The sequence below is a fragment of the Urocampus carinirostris genome, chromosome 13 (assembly GCF_059441175.1).
Source record: "Urocampus carinirostris isolate Australia breed hairy pipefish chromosome 13, RoL_Ucar_1.0, whole genome shotgun sequence".
NCBI classification, from domain to species: domain Eukaryota; kingdom Metazoa; phylum Chordata; class Actinopteri; order Syngnathiformes; family Syngnathidae; genus Urocampus; species Urocampus carinirostris.
Window position 1 is genome coordinate 33478208 of NC_142361.1, and position 23335 is coordinate 33501542.

Genomic DNA, 23335 nt, shown 5'->3' on the forward strand with positions numbered 1-23335 from the left:
CGTTGAAAGTAATCTAAGGAAAAAAGTGTATATTTCCAAAGGTAAGGGTGGGAAAAATATATATCCACTATTGTCCGCCGCGTCCACAAACAAGTCTCGCCTTTACCCCACTTCCCGTCAGCCCCACGTTTGTTTCGCCCCTTCTTTTTTATTCGCCCGTGCAAAACATATCAGAATAAGTGTCTGAAATAAATACATTACAAAAATTTACACTTGCAAATACATATTATACATGGTTACACATATTTACAAAGAAAGACGGTACACCGAGAGAGTTTTCAAAGCTTTAATAATAATAATATAACTTTCATCCCAAACGGTGCCTGTGACAGGGCAGTTAATGGTAGCAACACGCTAGCAACACGCTTGCAACACAGTAAACCGGTCTGTTAAAAAAAACATACCGTACTTGTAAAAATCACGGTAAACCGTCCTCATCTTCCTCCTTAGAACTGAAGCCATCAAAGTCGCCTTCCTCAGTGTAGGAAAGCAACTTTGTCATATAGACGTTGTCCCACGCTCCCTTATTCCAAAACACGCTTGCTCCTTCTTTATCGGACTGCTCGATTGCTTTTAGCTCGAAAGCTGCGTCATGTGCCTTTCTTTTTGCATTTTGCATGATGAGAGTATGTTTACACTAATTGAATTCATGCACAAGCCAAGAAGTTGCAGTCTTCCTCGGCGCATATATTCCACCGGTCTAAACCTTACCTTTTGTACTCGAGCGCCGCTGGCAGCCGTTAGAAAAGTGACATAAATTGGCCGCATCACTGAATAAGCCGCAGGGTTTGGGAAAAAAGTAGCGGCTTATAGTCCGGAATTTACGGTACACACACACACGACAGACACATATGGCCTAACAGAAGGGGAGTCAGTATATGAAGGTTTTAAGCTACGATCGAAAACTATAGTGAGAAAAGCTTGATGAGTTTGATTGTATACGTGCATGTGTGTGAGTGTTTGAATAGCCATTGGGAGGACCATGTTGTGAGAAATGGTAATTCACCATACGGCATAGCATTGGAAGAAAAGAATGGAGCCTTGTTGCAGAAGCTTTCTAGCACACAATGTGCTGCTAGGAGCCCCTAACATATCGCACGCTATGTGGGAGCTCATGTGCATTTACGTGCATGTGTGTGCAAGTATGGTGAAGAATATTAAGTGAAAGTGAATTTCTCCTCCCTAAGGGCCCGGTCACACAGCCGTTTGCGTCTGAATCACGGCCAGAGATTTCTGCCTGTGAAGCAGACGCTGTTGGACGCTTGAGACCGCCATACAGACGAGATACAGCAGTGCTTTACACGCGGTCGGAAAATCACACGCGGTTGGCCGCGCGAAAAAGTTTTGCGCTGCTCAAAACTTTAGACCACGTGTTAACCTCGGGCGGCACACGAGGTAATGACGCGGAAGTGACGCGGAACGACGTGCTCTGGCCGCGGGTAGGACGGGAAATTTCAGCGGGTAATCGTGGGTGGAGCACGGTAATAGCATGTTCTGCGCCTGTATCGCGGTGTTATTACGTGAAATTAGCGTGTTACGCGTGTGACGGTCAAACGCCTTTCTCCGCGTATATACAGCGCGATTTGCCGAGCACACCACAGTTGTGCTCGAGACGTTAAGGGGTGGACATGGATCCCCGTCACCGTAGTGACCTCGTCTTAATCCATTTTTATTTCTTGACATTTCTTTTCAAGATAATAAAATAAAAATGATGCCATAGCTTGAAATCTTGATCTTCACGGGACTGTGTCTTGAGCGGTTATGATTTCTACAGCCCGGTGTTATCCGAGAAATGCATCCCTGCTGAGATTTGCATCCCCTCGCTACTACAAGCACTTTTACCTCGTTTTATCTAACTTTTAGGGAATGTAATGGCGAACATATAACCAAATCCACTTCGTCTTGCATTTGTTGGGAATGTAATACAACATAAACCATTCCGTCTTTGTTTTTGTTGTGAACCTAATCGAACGGCAATGCACACCGTAGCTCAGTAGCCTAGATGGTAGTGTGCCCGCTTTGAGACTGGGAGGTCGCTGGTTCGCGCCTCGGCCGAGACATACCTAATTGGTATAATGGCGGCGCCCTCTGTTGGCTGCGGCTGCATCGACTCGCTACAACGGGTCAGGTGTATCGACATTTCGTTCTGTGTACATTGTTACAAAGAATGACAATACAAAGGAAATTATTATTATTATTAATTATATAAATCACTTTTGAGAACTGTTATGCACTCTACCGTAAATAATAATAATAATAATAATAATTTCCTTGTATTGTCATTCTGTGTAACAATGTACACAGAACGAAATGTCGATTGCATCTGACCCGATGCAGCCGCAGCCAAGAGAGGGCGCCGCCGACCACTTTTTAAGTCTTAGGAATGACTCGGCCGGGGCGCGAACCCGAACCTCCCAGTCTCAAAGCGGGCGCCTTACCATCTAGGCTACTGAGCTGGTAAAGCTTGTTATGCAGAAATAAGCTTTATGGTAGAGTGCATAACAGTTTCAATACGAGCGATTTGAATAGAAAAAGGGAAAATAAACACGTTACCTGCTCAAAAGTGATTTGTATACGGCGTGCATTACCGTTCGATTACATTCACAACAAATACAAAGACGGAATGGTTTAAGTTGTATTACATTCCCAACAAATGCAAGACAAAGTGGTTTTGGTTATATGTTCGCCATTAAATTCCCTAAAAGTGATATAAAAGTGAGATAAAACGAGTAAAAGTGGTTGTAGTAGCGAGGGGATGCAAATCTCGGCAAGGATGCATTTCTCGGCATAACGCCGGCTCGGCAGCTTTTATACCCGTGGTCCACACGAGAAAATGACGCGGAAATGACGCGATGAGGAAGCGGAACAGTCGCCGGCGTCTGTTTTGCGGGCATACCACCGATGAACAGCGGGTTGGCCAATTTTGCGCATTTTCCATCGCGGGCAACCACGGGCAAAAAAAAAACGCAAAATTTTACCCGCGATACAGACGCAAACGGCTGTGTGACCGGGCCCTAACCTAAGTTGTGTGATTTGCACCTCCTATTTACCGTATTTTCCGCACTATAAGGCGCACCGTGTTATAAGGCGCACCTTCAATGAATGATATATTTTAAAACTTTTTCCATACATAAGGCGCACCGCATTATAAGGCGCTATGAGTGCATGCTGGTTTAAGATCAGGTAATTGTGCAATTTTGTAATTGTAATCCTGTGCAGTCCTTCGAGAGATTTTTGTGATTAAGGGCCATATAAATAAATGTGACTTGACTTGACTACAGTAGAGAATGTAGTTACGTCATGCAACCATTAGATGGTGCCGCGCTAAAGGGAATGCCAACAAAACAGTCAGATAGGTCAGTCAAACTTTATTAATAGATAACAAACAAGCTTTCCACAACTCCATTCACTCCCAAAATGAATAAACAGCTGAGTCAAAGCCAGGAGAGAAAGCTTACCACGTTTTATTCATATTTAGTTTATTTTGTCTTTAATTAGCATATTTGGTATTGGAGTAATCCATAAGTAATTGAAAGTAATCAAGTTAAAGTAACCCTACCCAACCCTGGAAACGTCACGCATTTGGGTCCTGTTCTTGTTCATGACACTATCTTGTAAATATTCTGACGTTTTCCCCACTTGGTTTGTAAAAGTCTAATGTGACATAATGACATTCACTCATGCCTTCTAGAGTCTTTTTTAATTTTTTTTAAGATTGTTTTTGTAATTTTTTTGCCTACAGACCAAAACTAAACATTTAAGCGGCAGAAAAATGATCAAATAATGCATGAATCTGTTTAATATCCAATTGGAATATTTAATTTCAGACTGGCTATTGATGCTTTGAACAGTTTGAACAATCATCATAAAATGTAGTCACTGGACTAAAATGGAAAGGTAGACAATGAAATGGAACGGAGTGGAAATGTTTCCTATCGTAATTAAATCCCATGATTTAAAAACGCTTTATGGATACTAAGTGTTGGAGGTAAAGAAAGGTTAAAAGGGATTATGATACACAAGACTACAAGTGTCAGTTAAACGTCTAAATCACAGGTGTCAAACAGGCGGCCCGCGGGCCAGATCAGGCCCGCTAAGGGATGGAATCCGGCCCACGAGAGAGAAGCGCAAGAGAAAAACAAGCTGCAGGTTGAAATATGTCAACTCGATGTTGCCAAAACCAGGTGCCTCGAACAAAGACACTGTACTTGTATTTATTTCTCTCTCTCTTCCACCTCTTTTCTCCCACTCTCTGTCTCTGTCTCTTTCACTCTCTGTGTCTCTCTTTTTCTCTTCCTTTGTTGATCTGTCTCTTTCTCTCTCTGTGTCTTTTTAACTTCTTTTGCTCTAACTTCCTTTTTCCCTTTTCTCTCTTTTCTCCTTCTCTCTTCCTACCCTCCGCGCTTTCTTTTCTCTTTTCTCTCCTTCTGTCTTTCTATTTCTCTTTGGATTTCTTTCTTCCTCTCCCTTTCTTTTCCCCCTCTCTCAGGATTTTTTATCTCTTTTGTTTCTCTCTCTCTCTCTCTCTCTCTCTCTTTCTCACCCCTTTTCTCCCACTGTCTCCGTTTCTTTCACTCTCTGTGTCTCTCTTTTTCTCTTCCTTTGTAGCTCCTTGTCTCTTTCTCTCTCTGTGTTTTTTAACCTCTTTTGCTCTAATTTCCTTTTTTTCCTTTTCTCTCTTTTCTCTTTCTTAATTTAAAAATAGACACTCCTTTCCATCCATTATCTGCACCGCTTATCACAGAAACATCGAGTTCAGTCTGAAACAAGATACAGGGACAATATAAAACCCGGAGTAGCTCACTGAAGTCATTGTGTTCATAATAATGTGCAGCCAATGTCCTCTTATATCCGTGAGTGTAGTAAATCCAGGAGAACAAAATATTTACAAATACAGAATAGAAAAAATGCTTTCTGTGTGCCGTCAGCCACGTGCTATACGCATTCATCTTTTTCGGCCAATTGCAGGCTTTGTTTTGCCGTCTAAGCCTATGCCAGCCTGTAAATGATAAAAAGGATCCGCGCCTTGACCTCCGAATAACTTTAGCCAATAGTGATCCATTCAAATGATGATTGACACATTGGTTAGCCAATGAAACGCCGGTAAATAAATCTTTCTCTACACCAAAGTCCCAATTAACCGCGACAATCCAAGCTACGCAAGCCAAACAGTCCGTCGCCATATCGTAATGCCAACTTAATTAAACTCCTCCAAGCGTTTTTTTTTTTAAATATTGCTCAACGAAGGAAGGATGGAAGCTTATTATCCGTCAGTGAGGATTTAAAGTGAGCGAAATGTGTGTTTCCAGCTTGTGAATTATCCTCGGAACAGAAGTACTTTGCTCTGTGAGTCATGTTATACTGGCTGATATCGACTGGAATTCTGGGTAATTTCCCTTTTTACGGCTTTCTTTAGGAGCAAGGATGCTCCGCATGCGTTTCATCTATTTTTAGCCCCGTGGGTTTGTGAATACCTGATGCACCAGTACTGGTGTGTCTTCAAAGATTCTTTAAGCTTAAATCCAGGGTTGGGTAAGGTTACTTTAACTGGATTACTTTCAATTACTTTTGGATGACTCCAATACCAAATATGCTAATAAAAGACAAAAGATACTAAATATGAATACAATTGTGACTCACAACACGTGGTAAGCTTTCTCTCCTGGCTTTGATCTCTTTGATCTCTGGCAAAACTAACATAAAATGCAGGGTTGGGTAGGGTTACTTTAACTGGATTACTTTCAATTACTTTTGGATCACTCAAATACCAAATATGCTAATAAAAGACAAAAGATACTAAATATGAATACAATTGTGACTCACAACACGTGGTAAGCTTTCTCTCCTGGCTTTGATCTCCGGCAAAACTAACATAAAATGCAGGGTTGGGTAGGGTTACTTTAACTGGATTGCTTTCAATTACTTTTGGATGACTCCAATACCAAATATGCTAATAAAAGACAAAATAAACTAAATATGAATAAAATGATGACTCACAACACGTGGTAAGCTTTCATTCCTGGCTTTGATCTCTTTGATCTCCGGCAAAACTAACATAAAATGCAGGGTTGGGTAGGGTTACTTTAACTGGATTACTTTCAATTACTTTTGGATGACTCCAATACCAAATATGCTAATAAAAGACAAAATAAACTAAATATGAATAAAATGATGACTCACAACACGTGGTAAGCCTTCATTCCTGGCTTTGATCTCTTTGATCTCCGGCAAAACGAACATAAAATGCAGGGTTGGGTAGGGTTACTTTAACTGGATTACTTTCAATTACTTTTGGATGACTCCAATACCAAATATGCTAATAAAAGACAAAATAAACTAAATATGAATAAAATTTTGACTCACAACACGTGGTAAGCTTTCTCTCCTGGCTTTGATCTCTTTGATCTCCGGCAAAACTAACATAAAATGCAGGGTTGGGTAGGGTTACTTTAACTGGATTGCTTTCAATTACTTTTGGATGACTCCAATACCAAATATGCTAATAAAAGACAAAATAAACTAAATATGAATACAATGATGACTCACAACACGTGGTAAGCTTTCTCTCCTGGCTTTGATCTCCGGCAAAACTAACATAAAATGCAGGGTTGGGTAGGGTTACTTTAACTGGATTGCTTTCACTTACTTTTGGATGACTCCAATACCAAATATGCTAATAAAAGACAAAATAAACTAAATATGAATAAAATGATGACTCACAACACGTGGTAAGCTTTCATTCCTGGCTTTGATCTCTTTGATCTCCGGCAAAACTAACATAAAATGCAGGGTTGGGTAGGGTTACTTTAACTGGATTACTTTCAATTACTTTTGGATCACTCAAATGCCAAATATGCTAATAAAAGACAAAAGATACTAAATATGAATACAATTGTGACTCACAGCACGTGGTAAGCTTTCTCTCCTGGCTTTGATCTCCGGCAAAACTAACATAAAATGCAGAGTTGGGTAGGGTTACTTTAATTGGATTACTTTCAATGACTTTTGGATGACTTCAATAGCAAATATGCTAATAAAAGACAACATAAACTAAATATTAATAAAATGATGACTCACAACACATGGTAAGCTTTCACTCCTGGCTTTGATCTCTTTGATCTCCGGCAAAACTAACATAAAATGCGACAGAAACAAAATGAAAATAAATCCAAACAGCTTGCCAACATCATTTTTGCCGTTTCATGTATTCCGTTACTCCCCAAGCCTGCACAAAATGGAGTCATTTTGTTGTGAGATACTGAGTTACTCGACGTGAATGAGGTTTATTATAAAAAAGGTTAAAAAATGAAGTAGCTTGGATGTTCATGTCACGAAGCGGGTCGGGAAGCAGGAAGTTGGAATTAATTCGCGTAGACAATCTGTCACTTTAATTGAGAAAGAAAAGATGTCGACCACACAAACGGGACAAAAACAAAACAAAGCAGGCTCAAATGCAGGCAAAACTACAGACTAGGTATTTAACGGGATTAAACAGAATTTGCAGGAATCTCTCAGAATGTTACACCGAAGTGCAACCAAGTCCAACAAGCACAACAAGAATAAACAGGTATCAAACAGGCATAAACAGGTTTTCAACAAGTGTAATCAACGATCTGGCAAAGGGCAGTTCCAAAAGTACCTATAGGAGAAATCAGGAAATGCAGGTCAGCCGGTGTCCAGGGGCGGGGCCAGCTGGGCGCCATGACAACCGTGCAGGACATGACGGTTCACCGTAGAAGGAAAAAATACATGCAAATATAATTAAGTAGAATAGATTTTCTTATTCAAATTATGAATTCATTTTCTGCTTTAAATAATTGTTGGTAATATACTGATTAAAGAGATCCTGTCTTTTTTCATTTTCTCCTTTTATTCTTCCTTTTTTTTCGTAACTTCTTTGTACAACATAATCATTCGTAGTATAATGCATCAAAGCAAGTGAGCCGTTTGAGAGCCGGCTCTCTTTAATGAGGTGAGCCGAAAAAGCTGCTTCTCTAAAAAGAGACGGACTTCCTTTCACTACACAACCACCACATGAAATCCGAGTTTTTTAAGACCACGTGTATTTCAAATTTACTCAATCAACCTCGCCTGTTGTTTTCAGATCAGAATGACTTACGTCGTTTTAATTCAGGTTCGCCCATCGTGACTTGATGATTGTATCCAAAGAAATTTCAAAACTATGTTGTAATGTAGGCCAACTGCTATGATGCATGATGGGAAATCCCCAGGCGGCAGACGCATGCGCACAGTAGCAACAAACCGCTCGCTTCGTTTGCAACGAAAAAAACGATACCGAGATAGAGGCTACCGCGGCGGACTCGTTTGACTTGATTGATTTCGTGATAGGTACCCATAATTGACAAATTTGCATTTTTCCGTACAGATTTTCGTCTTAAAATGCATAATAAACGTACTTTGTACGGCAAAAACATACAGGTTGACAAGTATGATAATGCATCAAAGCAAGTGAGCCGTTTGAGAGCTGGCTCTATTAAATGAGTTGAGCCGGAAAAGCCGGTTCTCTAAAAAGAGATGGACTTCCTTTCACTACACAACAACCACGGAATGATGCATGATGGGAAATCCGAGGCGGCAGACGCCTGCGCACAGTAGCAACAAACCCCTCGCTTGCAACGAAAAAAACGATACCGAGATAGAGGCTACCGCGGCGAACTCGTTTGACTTAATCGATTTGCCGTTCGGTGATAGTCGGTGTATACCAGACGGCACCCATGATTGACAAATTTGGGTTTTTTCGTACAGATTTTCTCGTACGTGGTACACGTCTTAAAATGCATAATAAACGTACTTTGTACGGCAAAAACGTACATGTTGACAGGTATGTCTTCGTACACAGACCCATCCTCACCTCTGCACTATTTTTCCCTCACCATCTCTGTACTTGTTTCTCCGCCCTCGCTTGTTTATAAATGGCATCCTTCAACACCCACATTCCTTTTTACCTTCCCGCCCTTCAACTCTTTGCCTCTTCTACCAAAGGAAATCAGCTGAGCAAGACAGATGAGTGCGGCACTGCTGTCTTAAGTAGTCGAGCGCAACGTTAAAAGCGCCGTGTGTGTGCTCCGTAGCGGCCACTATTTTTTTGCAGTCTCCTCTTATCATCTCCGAGAAGCTTCTCCTTCCCGTTTTACCTCACTCTACACTCGAGTGTTTTCCCACATGCGCACATAAAGAACGGTTTTGAGAGTGCAAAAATGATGTGAAGCTTAGTATTTTGTATCAAAAATATAGTATATTCTCATTATTTATATATTTTCAATGCAATCGTTGTCACAAACCAGAACAGGAAACAGGAAGGAGAACCCAATCGCGTAACGTTACTCACAGTTTATTGGGGAAGAGAGGAATGAGTGCGCACTCGATCCGGAGATCGTTGGTCGCGGAAGTAGACTGATCGGAACGGGGAAGTGGTCAAAATCAAACAGATCGGGCAGAGAACAAAACAGGATCAAAAACGATTTACAGGGCTTGGCAAAACAAGAGCAAAAAACACAGGGAAAACGGGGATTCACTGGACTTGGCAAAACTAAAGCAAAAATACAGGCAAAAACGGGGATTCACGTATCACAACAGATATTAAACAGGATAAAATAAACGGGAACAATACCGGACAGGAAATACCAACAGGAAACAGGACCGAGTCAAAACCCACGTCTTGCGGGGCAGAAGTTAGTTGATGGACTGACAAAGGAAGAGTGAGAGCACTGAGCTTATATAGATGGAAAGCCATCACTGAAAGATGGCGGCGCCCTGTACGGCTGCGGCTGCATCGGCTCGCTACAGTTTCTTACATTTTGGTCATAAAACCCAGTCTTCGACTCAGTTTTTGACGGCAAACAAAGTCAACTCTAACTGCAGATTAATATACAATGGCAGTTTTTTGCTGGATATGCGATCATCCAGAAATCCAGCGCTCGTTGCTACGACCACTCTGGAGTGTTTACTTAGCCTCGGAGTGCTACGTAAACAAGTCCCAGCGGCCTACAAAGCAGCGAAGCAGAGTGGCAAGAGAAGGCGGTGTGACCGGAGGAGGAAGCGAGGTTGTCGGGCCGGGCTAACAGCTAGGCTAAAGGCAAAACCCTTCTGAATCTGTCAACGAGCCGCATCTGGCGTCACACGGGCGGGACCAATTGAGCGCCATGGCAACCGTGACAATCGTTTTAATTGTATCCTACAGTGTATTATTAGTAACTACTAATTGCAGTAACCTTCTGATAAATTTCTAATTCAATGGATTCTCAAAATAATTCACGTCATGTTTATTTGTATAGCCCTTTATCACAAGGAGTGTCATGAACCGGAACAGGATCAGGACCCAAATATGTGACGTTTTTCACACAAGCCTTTTATTTTACGAGAAATGGGGAGACATGCACGTTAAGCAGCGGTCTAGCGTGGGAAGACAGGAAGCCAGAGGCCGACGAGAGCGATACCAATTGCCCAAGCAGATTTCAGACGGATGGGGTCGATACCGGACAGGACGGGACAGACAAGATTGATATCAAAACAGGATATCAAAATTCAACAGGACAAACTAGATAGAAACGAAACTTGAAACCGATTTTAAACAGGATAAAATAAACGGGAACAATACCGGACAGGAAATACCAACAGGAAACAGGATTGAGTCAAAACCCACGTCTTGAGGGGAAGAGGGTCGTTGTCGGACTGACAAAGGAAGAGTGAGAGCACTGAGCTTAAATAGACGGAAAGCCAATCTGTCAACGAGCTGAATCTGGCGTCACACGGGCGGGGCCAAATGGGCGCCATGGCAACCGTGACAAGGAGTCTCAAAGGGCTCCCAAGCTATAGAATACGTTAGAGTATTGCATTTACTTTTTTTTCTATGTAAGATTTCCTATTCATAAATGGTGAATCGTCTGCATTCCTATAGCAATTTTCAAGTCACTGAAGACTTCCCAAAGCGCTTTACAATGTGCTTAACACGTACCCATTCACACACACACACCGATAGTGGCAGCAGCCATGCAAGGCACCTACCTGGGGGTATTAGGGGTTCAGTGTCTTGCCCAAGGACACTTTGACATTTAATTCGGAGGAGCCGGGGATCGAACCTGCGACCTCTCGCTCCCAAGACAAGCGCTCGGTTTATATTTGATGTAGGTTTATTTATCTGTAATATTGACTGTGCCTCACCAGACACGAGCATCCCCGCTCAGATCAATCATTAATGATAAAAATTAAAAGTTCCAGAATGGAATAATATCGTCTTTATTGTCATCGATAACTACGTAGTGTACCAGAACGGAATAAGGACCCAGACGCGTAACGTTTCTCACAAGTTTATTGAGATAAAGAGGAACGCGGGAAGCAAGCTCACAGAATCGGAACGTGTTCCGAATGCGGAAGTGGATATTCCGGAGCGGGAGATGGTAGTGTCGTAGACAGAAAAACAGGTCGCTCGCCGGGACAGAAGAGCAAAACGTGGTCGGGATTAAAAAACGAGTTGTAAGCCGGGACGGGCGATCAAAATGTGGTCGGGGTCAAAAAACAGGTTGTAGCCAGAGACAGGGAAATTGGGAACGGACGGGTGGAAAACGGGTGAAAAAAGTGGGACCGACGGGCAATGTTCCCTGTAATTTTCCTTACGGGTCTGAGCGTTCACACAAAGTCGGTGAGCAACGCTTGAAACAACAGTGAGCCACCATAATCCCAAGTGTGGCAAGATACTTCATTATCAAACATGTCCAAAACTTGACATCAAGTTACATTTTGCTGAGTTTCCGGCAATGCAAAATGATTTTTCTCTTTTGAATGAATTGACTCATGTACGATTGCAAAGGTTGTACGGCCTAAAAACGTCGTTTGTTCTTACAATTCTTTCACAAGATATCCATTTCTTTTTATTTCCTGATATATTTTGTCGCTTAATATTACAATTTTTGGGGGCTTATTTAGTCGGTTGTAAGATACAGAACTGTACTTAATGGCATTGTTTAGTGGAAGTACAATGTTGGCAACAAGATTCACTTGATATCATTGGAAATTATTTGAACGCAACACAAACTTTTTCTTCTTTTTTCCGTGTTTTTTTTCTACTTTTTTCAAAATTCCTTTAAAAAAAAATCTCATTGTGTTCATTTTTCTGGCTTATTTCTAAATTATTCCTTCTTTTTTCTCTTCCTTTTGTTTCTTTTTTTCTCAGCTTTTTCGTTTTGGTATTTTTCTCTTTTTTGTTCTATTCCCCCCTTCCTTTAAGTCATTTTGTGCATACTTTTACAAAATATTTGGTCATGTTGGGATTAAAGAAGCAAAAACAACCCGATGAGTTGTTTAGGACCCGAAAGAGCCGCCGGTTCCTTTTTGTCGAAGAAGCCGGTTCCCCCACAAACTCTACTAACTTTACTCAACTTCGTTCTCCTTCGACTCGACTTCAAAATACCGCATTTAGGACACAACGTCAGGGGACCCTGTGTATTTTGACCTTCATGCACTGTAACTTTGACTTAAGTCGCTTCTTAATTAGTAATTCTGAGCCCTCATTTTTGTGCGCTGGCTAGATTTTCTTGTGCGCAGAGAATGTGCGAGCAGTGCGCAGCTTAGAGGGAACACTGCCGACGGGAGTCAAAATGCTTGCCTTGTTGAAACAGAGGTTCGCTGACGGACTGACAACAGGCGATGAAAGGACTGATTTTAAGTAAGACGGGGAACCAATCAGGAAGCCAGCAGTGGCTGGTGCCAAACGAGCGGGCACAGGTGAAATTAATCAGTCATCATGACAGAGGATCCTACCTGCCATGTCAGTAGCAAAGGTGTGGTCGGCTCCCCAGCTTATATACCAGCCCATTTATTCATTTTCAAAAAGATTGGAACACATTTGATGTTGATTTCATGCAGACATATGCGAAATCCCAAAAGGTTCCGATACGTTTTCATACTACTGTCGCTATTCTGGTTTGATCTAAGAGGGGATAAAAAAATGTCAAGGTATGCATTTTTTGATGGGAAATTTCTATCCATTTTTCTTCACCCCACAGCCTGGTTCCGGGGTAGCCGATCCCTCCACTTCTTCATCCTCCTCCTCTACTTCCACCTGCACCACCACAAAGGCAGAAACCAGGAAGCTCTTATCGAAAGACTCCATCCTGTCCCTGTACGCCACCAGCTCTGTGGGCAATCAGCCACGGAGCCAGCAAGAGACTGCTGCCGGGCAAGGTCATATTCAAAACCTATGCACAAATACACAAACAATCGAAATTTTATCTTTACAGTGTTTGTCGGATGTTTATTTAAATCATCCATCCTCGCCTCTATAGGCTTTTAATCATCAGAGCTAATTAGTGATATGCATGCATGAGTACTTAGATAGATAGATAGATACTTTATTCATCCCCGTAGGGAAATTCACACTTCCAGCAGTATCCTTTTCTTGTTTATTAACAGATTAACAGGATGGCCTCGGGGTGCTGTGTTGTAGTTTAGCAGCAGCAGAGTGGATGACGTCACACGCTAGTCCAAAAGTTCGACGTCCCTGCAGCAGATGGAAATCTTTGTGCCCAGGGTTACACCGCCTCGTGTTCACGTAGATAGCGAGTTCAGCCCCTCTCCGCTTCCCGCGGGCTTTTGTGTCTCTGTTCCTAACAGCGCTGAAGCCCATAATAAAACATTGAAAAACATTGTATATGTACCTATGTATATATTGGTCGCCTTATGCACAATACTCACAATACTAAATCCAAAGGTAGTCAGAGTAATGAAAAGCATTCAAGTCCAGAGAAGTCAAAATATTCTGCATATGGAACAGCGTGACCTGTCATTGAACTAAAGCCCAGTCAGTGAATATATTGCATTAAACTCAATAAATGTAACTTGTATTCAATTGTATAAAATCCTTTATAGTCAAATGTATAGAATCCTTCAGTACCTTTACGATGAATTATTTGTGTTTAGTATCAATAAAACATTGAAGAACAACGTATATATGTACCTATGGATATATTGATCGCCTTATGCACAATACTCACAATAACAAATCCAAGGGTAGGCATAAGAAAAGTCAGAGTAATGAAAAGCATTCAAGTCCAGAGAAGTCAAAATATTCTGCATTTGGAACAGCGTGACCTGTCATTGAACTAAAGCCCAGTCAGTGAATATATTGCATTAAACTCAATAAATGTAACTTGTATTCAATCGTATAAAATCCTTTATAGTCAAATGTATAGAATCCTTCAGTACCTTTACTATGAATTATTTGTGAAGAGCAACGTATATGTACCTATGTATATATTGGTCGCCTTAAGCACAATACTGACAATAATAAATCCAAGGGTAGGCATAAGAAAAGTCAGAGTAATGAAAAGCAGAAAAAGAGAGACGGAGAGAGTGAAAGACAGAGACATTGAGAGTAAGAGAAGAGGGGGGAAGAGAGAGTGAGAGAGAGTGAGAGAGAAAGAAAAAGAAAGAGAGAGAAAAAAGAGAGGGAGAAAGAGAGATAAAGCGTGAGGAGTTAAAAAGAGAAATAGCGAGAGAGAGAGAGGAAAAAAGAGAGAAAGAATGAAATCTAAAGAGAAATAGAAAGAGAGATAGAGAGAGGGAGAGAAAGAGATGGAGAAAGCAAAAGAGAGAGAATGAGAGAATAGGAAAAAAGGAGAGCAAAAGAAGTTATAAAGACACAGAGAGAAAGAGACAGAGAGGAACAAAGAAAGAGAAAAGGAGACAGAGAGAGTGAAAGAGAGAGATAGAGTGAGACAGAGAGAGATAAATAGAGAGAGAGAGAGACAGAAAGAGAGAGAGAGAGAGAAGAAAAAGCGAGAGAGAGAGAGATCGAAAAGCCAGAGAGTGAAGAGTGAGAGAAAAGCGAGAGAAAGGAAAAGCAAGAGAGAGAAGAGTAAGGAAGAAAAAAGCGATAGAGAATGAAAAGCAAGAGAAAGAGCAAAAAGCGAGAGAAAGAGACAGAGGGGAAGAAAAGCAAGTCCAGAGAAGTCAAAGCAGACTCTCTCTCCTTTTATCATCAGTAAAAGAGTGTTGGTTCTGCTATGTCCGTTAAGTATTCCCATTTGGCCAATCAAGTGTAGAAATTGGGACGCATCATTATTGTAAGGGCAAGGCAGTAGCTTTATGAGAACATTGATTATATTACCCAGTGATTACACTGATTTATCTAGAGGATTAAAAATGGAAATAAGACTAGCGTGCTACGTCGTCCGCCTGGAATCTAAATAAACACTGACGAAAGTGAAAGTTGAAACGGTTCCGGATGACTGGACTTTTGTGTGTCGTGCCACAGGAATGCAAATCACCGAGCGGGGCTTCGACGGCGCCATGACGGGGGGAGGGTCCGTCACCACCCTACCTAACGGCAACTACGGGGACATGCAGCAGAACATGCACGGTGTTCAGCAAGGACAGTGTGTGGGACAGGTAATACCATGAGGAGACGGTTTGTAAACAATTCACTCTTTGAATATCAATTGAAACACGGAATTGTCACAAGCCAGAAACGGAGACAGGACCCAGTTTTATTGAAATAGAGATGATGGCAACAAGTATCATGCAGGAAACGGGGCAAAACAGGTCGATGGCCACGACGGAAGAGCAGGGCAGAAACGGGTCCAGAAACGGGTCGGCAACAGGTATCAGGCAGGAGAAAACAGCGCAGGAGAATGTCAGAAGGTACAGAGCGTGCCTAGCTGGAAGCATAGGTTCATAGACGAGCATAGTCGTAGCTGGAAAGCTGGTCGGTGTCAGGGAAGACCAGAACAGAGCAGGAGACCCCAGAGCGTTCGTACAATTCTTTTTGGGGAAGCGTAAGGGTTAGCGGGAGACGTTTACCAGGACTGAAGAGAAGATCGTAGCGTGGGACGAAAGCAGGTCGGATCGGAGGCAGATCGGATCGGAGGCAGGCAGGCAGAATCAGGTAAACAAGAAGGCACATGTAATCGGGAGAGTCTTACGGGGTACAGAAGTAATCCTCCGACCAAGAGTTCTCCACGTAACGCGTTTAAAAAGGGAGCATTAACCAATCAGGAAGCACATTCCAGCGCGCCACATGATTACCCCAGGTGGCTCCACTTGGGTAATCATGACAGTCGGTAGCCGGGACGAGGGAGCAAGGGCGGTAACGAGTCCAGAAAACAGGTCGGCAACAGGTATCAGGCAGGAGAAAACAGGGCAGGAGAATGTCAGAAGGTACAGAGCGTGCCTAGCTGGAAGCATAGGTTCGTAGACGAGGATAGTCGTGGGTAGCTGGAAAGCTGGTCGGTAGCCGGGACGAGGGAGCAAGGGCGGTAACGAATCCAGAAAACAGGTCGGCAACAGGTATCAGGCAGGAGAAAACAGGGCAGGAGAATGTCGGAAGGTAGAGAGCTTGTCTAGCTGGAAGCATAGGTTCGTAGACGGTCTGACAGCTTCCTCTTGGAAGCCGGGGGTTTAAAAAGAGTCCAGGAAGCAATCAGTGCTCAGGGCTGTTGGCGCCGATGATCGTCGGACACGGGTGGCTGATGGCAGGAACGTGGAAGTGGCACTTCCGTGGCGAGCGAGGATAGTTGTGGGTGGCAGGAAAGCTGGTCGGTAGACGGGACAGGGGAGCAAGGGCGGTAATCGAGTCCAGACAAAAGGTCGGCAACAAGTATAAGGCAGAAAACGGGGCAAAACAGGTCGATGGCCGGGACGGAAGAGCAGGGCAGAAACGGGTCCAGAAACGGGTCCAGAAACAGGTCGGCAACAGGTAACAGGCAGGAGAAAACAGAGGAGGAGATTGTCGGAGGGTACGGTGCTTGCCTAGCAAAAGCGTAGGTTCGTAGGACGGTCTGACGCTTTCCTCTTCTTTACTCCATCTCTCTTTCTCCCCTTTTCTCTTTATCTCCTTCTCTTTTCCCTCCTTCTCTCTTTCTCTCTTTCTATTTCATTCTTTCTCTCTTTCTTTCCCCCTCTCTTGCTCTTTCTCTCTTTTGTTTCTCATACTTTCTCTCCCTCTCTTTTCTCTCTCTTTTTTTTCTCCCTTTCTCTCTTTCTTCGTCCCACCATCGTTACTTTTCTCTCCCTCATTTCTTTCTTTTTTTTCTGTTTCCCTAATCCACCAGTCCGGCACCGAGAGAAGGTTTGCTCTATCGTGTTGTCCCCGAGTTAAAATGAGTTTGACACCCCTCATTTATGGGATGATCATATAGGTGACCAAACCATTTTTAACAATCTAAGTAGGTTAGTAATTGTGAAAAGGACATTAACACAAGATTTGACAAAAAAATGTAAACCACACAAATTAACCTTTTGTCAAAAATATTTTTTGATGTAAAAGGCGCACTATACTAAAGTATAAGGTGCACTAAATCAAAACTACTGTAAATGTCATGTCCTGCACGGTTGTCATGGCGCCCAGCTGGCCCCGCCCCTTGACACCGGCTGACCTGCATTTCCTGATTACTCCTATGGGTACTTACTTACTTTTGGAACTGCCTTTTGCCAGATCGTTGTTTACCCTTGTTGAAAACCTGTTCATGCCTGTTTGATCTGAGTAATGCCTAAATTGTAATTTTCCCTGCCTTTGAGCCTGCTTTTTTTTGTTTCTGGTCCGTTTGTGTGTTGGACCACTTTTCTTTCTCAATTAAAGTGACAGATCGTCCACGCAAATGAGTTCCAACTTCCTGATTCCCGACCCACTTCGTGACAGTAAATGTAGCTGACCTAAAAAACACGCAATGGGAACTGAACCCGGGTTGCGGCGGTGAGAGCAGTGTTGGAATAGCTGAAATATGAAAAAGCGTTTGTTCTATCAAGTGGCCCCTGAGTTAAAATGAGTTTGACACCCCTGATTTACTGGATGATTATAGTGGTCACCAAACCGTTTTTAACAATCTAGGTAGGTTAGTAATTGTAAAAAAGACACTAACAAAAGATTTGACTTATAATGTAAACCCCACAAAATAGAATTTTCTAAAAAAATTAAATCAAAACTACTGTAAATGTAGCTGACCTAAAAAACACGCAATGGGAATCGAACCCGGGTTGCGGCGGTGAGAGCAGTAATGGAATAGCTGACATATGAAAAAAACATTTCATTTTATTTTATTATTATATTATTTGCACAGTGCCAGAAACAAATGTTGGAAAATGGAGAAAACCAAAAGTCAACTTGAATGCCAAGACCAAACCTAGGCACTCTATAGAAGAGAAACGTCTTATCTTCCCTGTTGGAAATGCATTTTATAAGAAACTTAATTCCAGTTGCCTTGAACACTAACGTCAGAACTTCAATCCGTGAAATGTCCTCCTTTGGTGAGGGGATAGAGTAAAACAGAGATACAGTGAGTGAAATGCGGATTAGCGCATGCATGTGCTTCCTCACATACCTGCACAAAGCTCTCAGATGACCAGATAAGAGAGCATTGCAGCACCAAGGCACATTCATAATAGATAAGACAAAATGGAAGACCGAGGGCAAGCAGAGAGAAGAGATGAGGTGCTGAATAGGAGAGCTTGAGGGGGAAGTGTCAGAAGGAACGTTGGGGGAAGCGGTAATCGAGCGGGAACGTCGGGTACAGCTAGTTTATTTTTATGACGACAGTGGAACCTCGCTAGTTCGCGGTTCCACTTTTGCGGGTTCAGAGCTTCGCGGGTCTAAAAAATAGACCTTAACTTCTCAATAAAAGCATTTATTGACTTGACGCCATTGAGCCCGAGCTTATGTCAACTGAGGACACGGTGTGGACACTCTTATTGTGAGGGGGAGGGGGAGGCCCTGACACAATGCTTAGTCATTGCCGCTTCGCTCACCCCAACCTCCTTCAACTCCTCCCACCTCACCCCCTTCTTATGTGGGGCTCAGTCAAAAGCGAGCGGTTGTTTGTACTACCTAAACACGGCTAATTGTGTGTGGTTTCGTGTATTTGTTGTAAAAGCCGTTCGATGCCGCTAGCTAAAGTACCGTATTTTCCGCACTATAAGGCGCACCAAAAAGCCTTTATTTTTTTCAAAAGCTGACCATGCGCCTTATAATACAGTGCGCCTTATTTATGGATCAATATTAAATCGCAAAGTCTTCCAACTAACTTGCAGCCGCCGACTCGATTTCCCCCCGAACGCCAAGTAGTCCGCGGTGTATGCTGGGATTTATTTACCGGCGTTTCATTGGCTAACCAATGTGTCAATAGTCATTTGAATTGATCACTATTGGCTAAAGTTATTCGGAGGTCAAGGGGCGGATCCTTTTTATCATTTACAGGCTGGCATTGGCTTAAACCGCGAAACAAAGCCTGCAATTTGCCGAAAAAGATGAATGCGTATAGCACGTGGTTGACGGCATACAGAAAGCATTTTTTTACTATTCTGTATTTGTAAATATTTCATTTTCCTGGATTTACTAAACTCACGGATATAAGAGGACCATGGCTGCACATTATTATTGAACACAACGACTTCGGTGAGCTACTTCGGCTATATATTTTCCCTGTATCTTGTTTCGGACTGAACTCGATGTTTCTGTGATAATGGATGGAATGGAGTGTCTATTTTTAAATTCAACTCAATTCCAAGTATTTATTGTCATATGCACAGTAAAGTTTCGAGCGAAAAGGAAAATAGAAACTAAGGAATGGTTGGCATTTCTTGAATCCCAAGACTTTAACCTTCCGAATGATATTTGGAACGATGCATTTGAGTGACATCGTACGGACACCGCATCTGCACGTGTTCTCGACACGTATTTGCGTCTTTGCAAGCTTTGGGAATGTTAAGGGGGTAATAAGTTGGACTGAACCATCTGACTGTTTTGTCCACGTTCCCGTTGTAGCGCCTTATAATCCGGTGCGCCTTATGTATGTCAAATATAGGACCAAAAACTATTTTTTCGGGGTGCGCCCTATAACCCGGTGCGCCTTATAGTGCGGAAAATATATGTTGTTATTGTCAGAAGGTAGCTCTTTCACTTTTATTAAAATGAACACAGACCATTTTTTTAGCTATTGTTTCCCAAAACACTTCACAAACACTCATCAAATATCACATTTTCACTGTTTTTATTTTAAATATGTAACCGACAAGCGAAATAAACTGCGATGGCTGCATTTGGTTGAGAGCGGTTAATACAATCATACTGAATGGTTCGTAGTGGTTTCGCCGCAGTCCTATTCCGTGTACATACAACATATTTTACAGTTTTTTTTTTGTTATAACATGAATTTCACTCTCTCTCTCTCTCTACCCGTATTCTATATGGTGTACTGTATACAGGGGGGGGTATACTGTATACCTGTATACGTTTTTTTAAGCATTTTTGAAGGGGCCCCGCTACTTCGCTGATTTTCAGTTTTCGCGGGTGGTCTTGGTCCCCATTAACCGTGAAAAACGAGGGATTACTGTATTGTGAAAAGAAAATCTCATCCGACTCTCTTTTTTTGTTCAGCTGTCCCAGCAGATGTCCGGCCTGGCCACACACGGGGGCGCACCGCCACCAGGAGGCGCCGCAGCCGGTTGGTCGGCCTCCGGACAGACCCTGAGCACCCAGCTGTGGAAGTGACCAATGAGCAGTCCCGCAACATGAATACTCTTAGCGGTCTTGGTTTCTCTTTATTGTACACCGGTACCTCTTCATATGAGCATCGTTTGTTCGAGAATCGTACTCTTAACTCGAAGCAAAATTTTCTAATAGGAAATAATTCCAAACTAATAGGTCCGTTCCCGTTTATTGAAAAGTTTCAAGCTATGAAATTAGTCTCCCTCATCGTCGCATACCACGTTTTTTGTACGCCGTATAACAATCTTTAGACCAGGGGTGTCCAATTCATTTTAACTCGGGGGCCACACGGTAGAACAAACATTCTCTCGGGGGCCGGACTAGTAGATTAGAGAGAAAGAAGAAAAAAAAAGAAATGGGAGAAAGAGAGGGGGAGAAAACTCGAGTGGGTGGGACAAATTAAGAGAGAAAGGGAGAAAGAGAGAGAGAGAGAAAGCATGAGAAACAAAAGAGATAAAAAGAGAAATAGTGAGAGAGGGGGGAAAAAAAGAGAGAAAAAGGCAAAAAGGAGAGCAAAAGAAGGTAAAAAGACACAGAGGGAAAGAGACAAAGAGGAACAAAGAAAGAGAAAAAGAGAGACGAAAGAGAGAGAGATAAAGCGTGAGATAAAAAGGGGGCAAGAGAGAGAGAGAGAGAGAGAGAAAGCTTGAGAAACAAAAGAAATAAAAAGAGAAATAGTGAGAGAGGGGGAACAAAAGAGAGAAAAAGAATGAAATCTAAAAAGAAATAGAAAGAGAGGAAGCAAAAAAGAGAAAAAACAGAAGGAGAGAAAGAGAGAGAGAGAGAAACAGAAAGCATGAGAAACAAAAGAGATAAAAAGAGAAATAGTGAGAGAGGGGGGAAAGAAAGAGAGAAAAGGGCAAAAAGGAGAGCAAAAGAAGGTAAAAAGACACAGAGAGAAAGAGACAAAGAGGAACAAAGACAGAGAAAAAGAGAGACGAAATAGAGAGAGATAAAGCGTGAGATAAAAAGGGGGCAAGAGAGAGAGAGAGAAAGAGAGAGAGAGAAAGCATGAGAAACAAAAGAGATAAAAAGTGAAATAGTGAGAGAGGGGGAAGAAAAGAGAGAAAAAGAATGAAATCCAAAGAGAAATAGAAAGAGAGGAAGCAAAAAAGAGAAAAAAGAGAAGGAGAGAAAGAGAGAAGGGGTGAAAGAGAGATGTAGAAAGCAAGATGGAGAGAAAGAGAGAAAAGGCAAAAAGGAGAGAAGAAAAAGGTAAAACGACACAGAGAGAAAGACATAGAGGAACAAAGAAAGAGAAATAGAGAGACAGTAGAGAGAGAGATAGAGCGTGAGATAAAAAGGGGGCAAGAGAGAGAGAGAGAGAGAGAGAGGACAGCATTTGTGATTTGTGAGAGGCTCCTGGTTTTGGCAACAGGAATTGAGCCCGGGTTGAGATTGTGAGAGTGCCTGCTTTAGACATATTTTTTGGGGAAAAGACCAATTTTGTCTTACCCATTTTAACTCTAATCTGGATCGTCTCGATCACTGCTAGCAGACGTCATTGGAATTCACATCTGTCACGATGACTGATTAGTATCACCTGTGTGATACTGTGTGAGAACATGCAAACTCCGCACAGGAAGGTTGGTAGCAGCATTTTAACCCATGACCTCAGAACTGTGCGGCACACGCGCGAACCACCGCCCCGCCGTGCTGCCAACTTGTATTCAATCGTATAAAATCCTTTATAGTCAAATATATAAAACTCGTATACCGAAAACTTTTGCGTTTAGGGTACTCGTATGAAGAGGTACCACGGTATCTGGTTTTGGTTTTCCATCTGGGAGAACAGAGAACACTACCTGATGTAGTCAAACTATACTTCTATAATAGCGTTTTACAAATGAGCCGATGGTGAATAGTGATAATAGATAGGGTTCCCTTGTGGTGGTCTTTCTTCTCTCTGCTGTGTCATTTTTTTTGGCTCCTCCCACTTTTGGCCCCCCCGGCTCCTTTGGAGAGCTTGGTGGCTAGGTAATAGTTTCACCGGTGCCGTCTTTGTGCGGTAATGATGTCTGAACCCCGGAGCCATCGTCGGTGCTCAGGTCAGTGATTCTTCTCCTTTGTCCGATGAAATCGTGCGAAAAAATACAGAATTTGTGTCAGTTTACAGCACATGTTATACACAAGTGATAACATTGAAGGGGAGAAAACAATGACTTCCTCGATATTGATGGGGGTAACAACATATCAATGCCAAAACTGTGCCCTTGAATTACAGCAGGGGTGTCAAACAGGAGGCCAATCAGAGAAGCGCAAGAGAAAAACAAGCTGCAGGTTGAAATATATTTACTTGATGTCGGCAAAGTCAGGTGTCTCTCACGAATGCTGTTCTTTCTCTCTCTCTCTCTCGCTTTTCTCTCTCTCTCCCTCGCTTTTTGCTCTTTCTTTTGCATTTCACTCTCGCTTTTTGCTTTCTCGCTCTTCTCTCTCGCTTTTCTCTCAACCTCTCTTCTCTCTCACTGTTCACTCTCTGGCTTTTCCCTCTCTCTCTCTCTCAATTTCCCCTATCTCTCTTTCTCTCTCTCTCTCTTGCTTTCCCCTCTTGCTTTCCTATCTCTCTCTCTCTCCTTCGCTCTCTCTTTCTCTCGCTTTTTGCTCTTCCTCTTGCTTTTCATTCTCTATCGCTTTTTTCTTCCTTACTCTTCTCTCTCTTGCTTTTCCTTTCTCTCGCTTTTCTCTCTCTCACTCTTCACTCTCTGGCTTTTCGATCTCTCTCTCTCGCTTTTTGTTCTCTCTCTCTCTCTCTCTCTCTCTCTCTCTCTCACTCTATCTCTCTCTTTCACTCTCTCTGTCTCCTTTTCTCTTTCTTTGTTCCTCTCTGTCTCTTTCTCTCTG

General features: G+C 42.4%; 1 protein-coding gene across 3 annotated transcripts in view; it reads left to right on the forward strand.

The window, feature by feature from the left end:
* Nucleotides 1-21795, forward strand: part of LOC148354382 (stromal membrane-associated protein 1-like) — a 122877-nt gene extending 101082 nt beyond the window's left edge. For all 3 annotated transcript variants that reach the window (XM_088351711.1, XM_088351712.1, XM_088351713.1), the window contains 3 exons: nucleotides 13023-13200; nucleotides 15272-15405; nucleotides 20384-21795. In XM_088351711.1, the coding sequence (XP_088207837.1) occupies nucleotides 13023-13200; nucleotides 15272-15405; nucleotides 20384-20497 (426 nt within the window). In that variant the 3' untranslated portion in view covers nucleotides 20498-21795. The remainder of the gene's footprint in view (nucleotides 1-13022; nucleotides 13201-15271; nucleotides 15406-20383) is intronic.
* Nucleotides 21796-23335: the final 1540 nt, after the last annotated feature.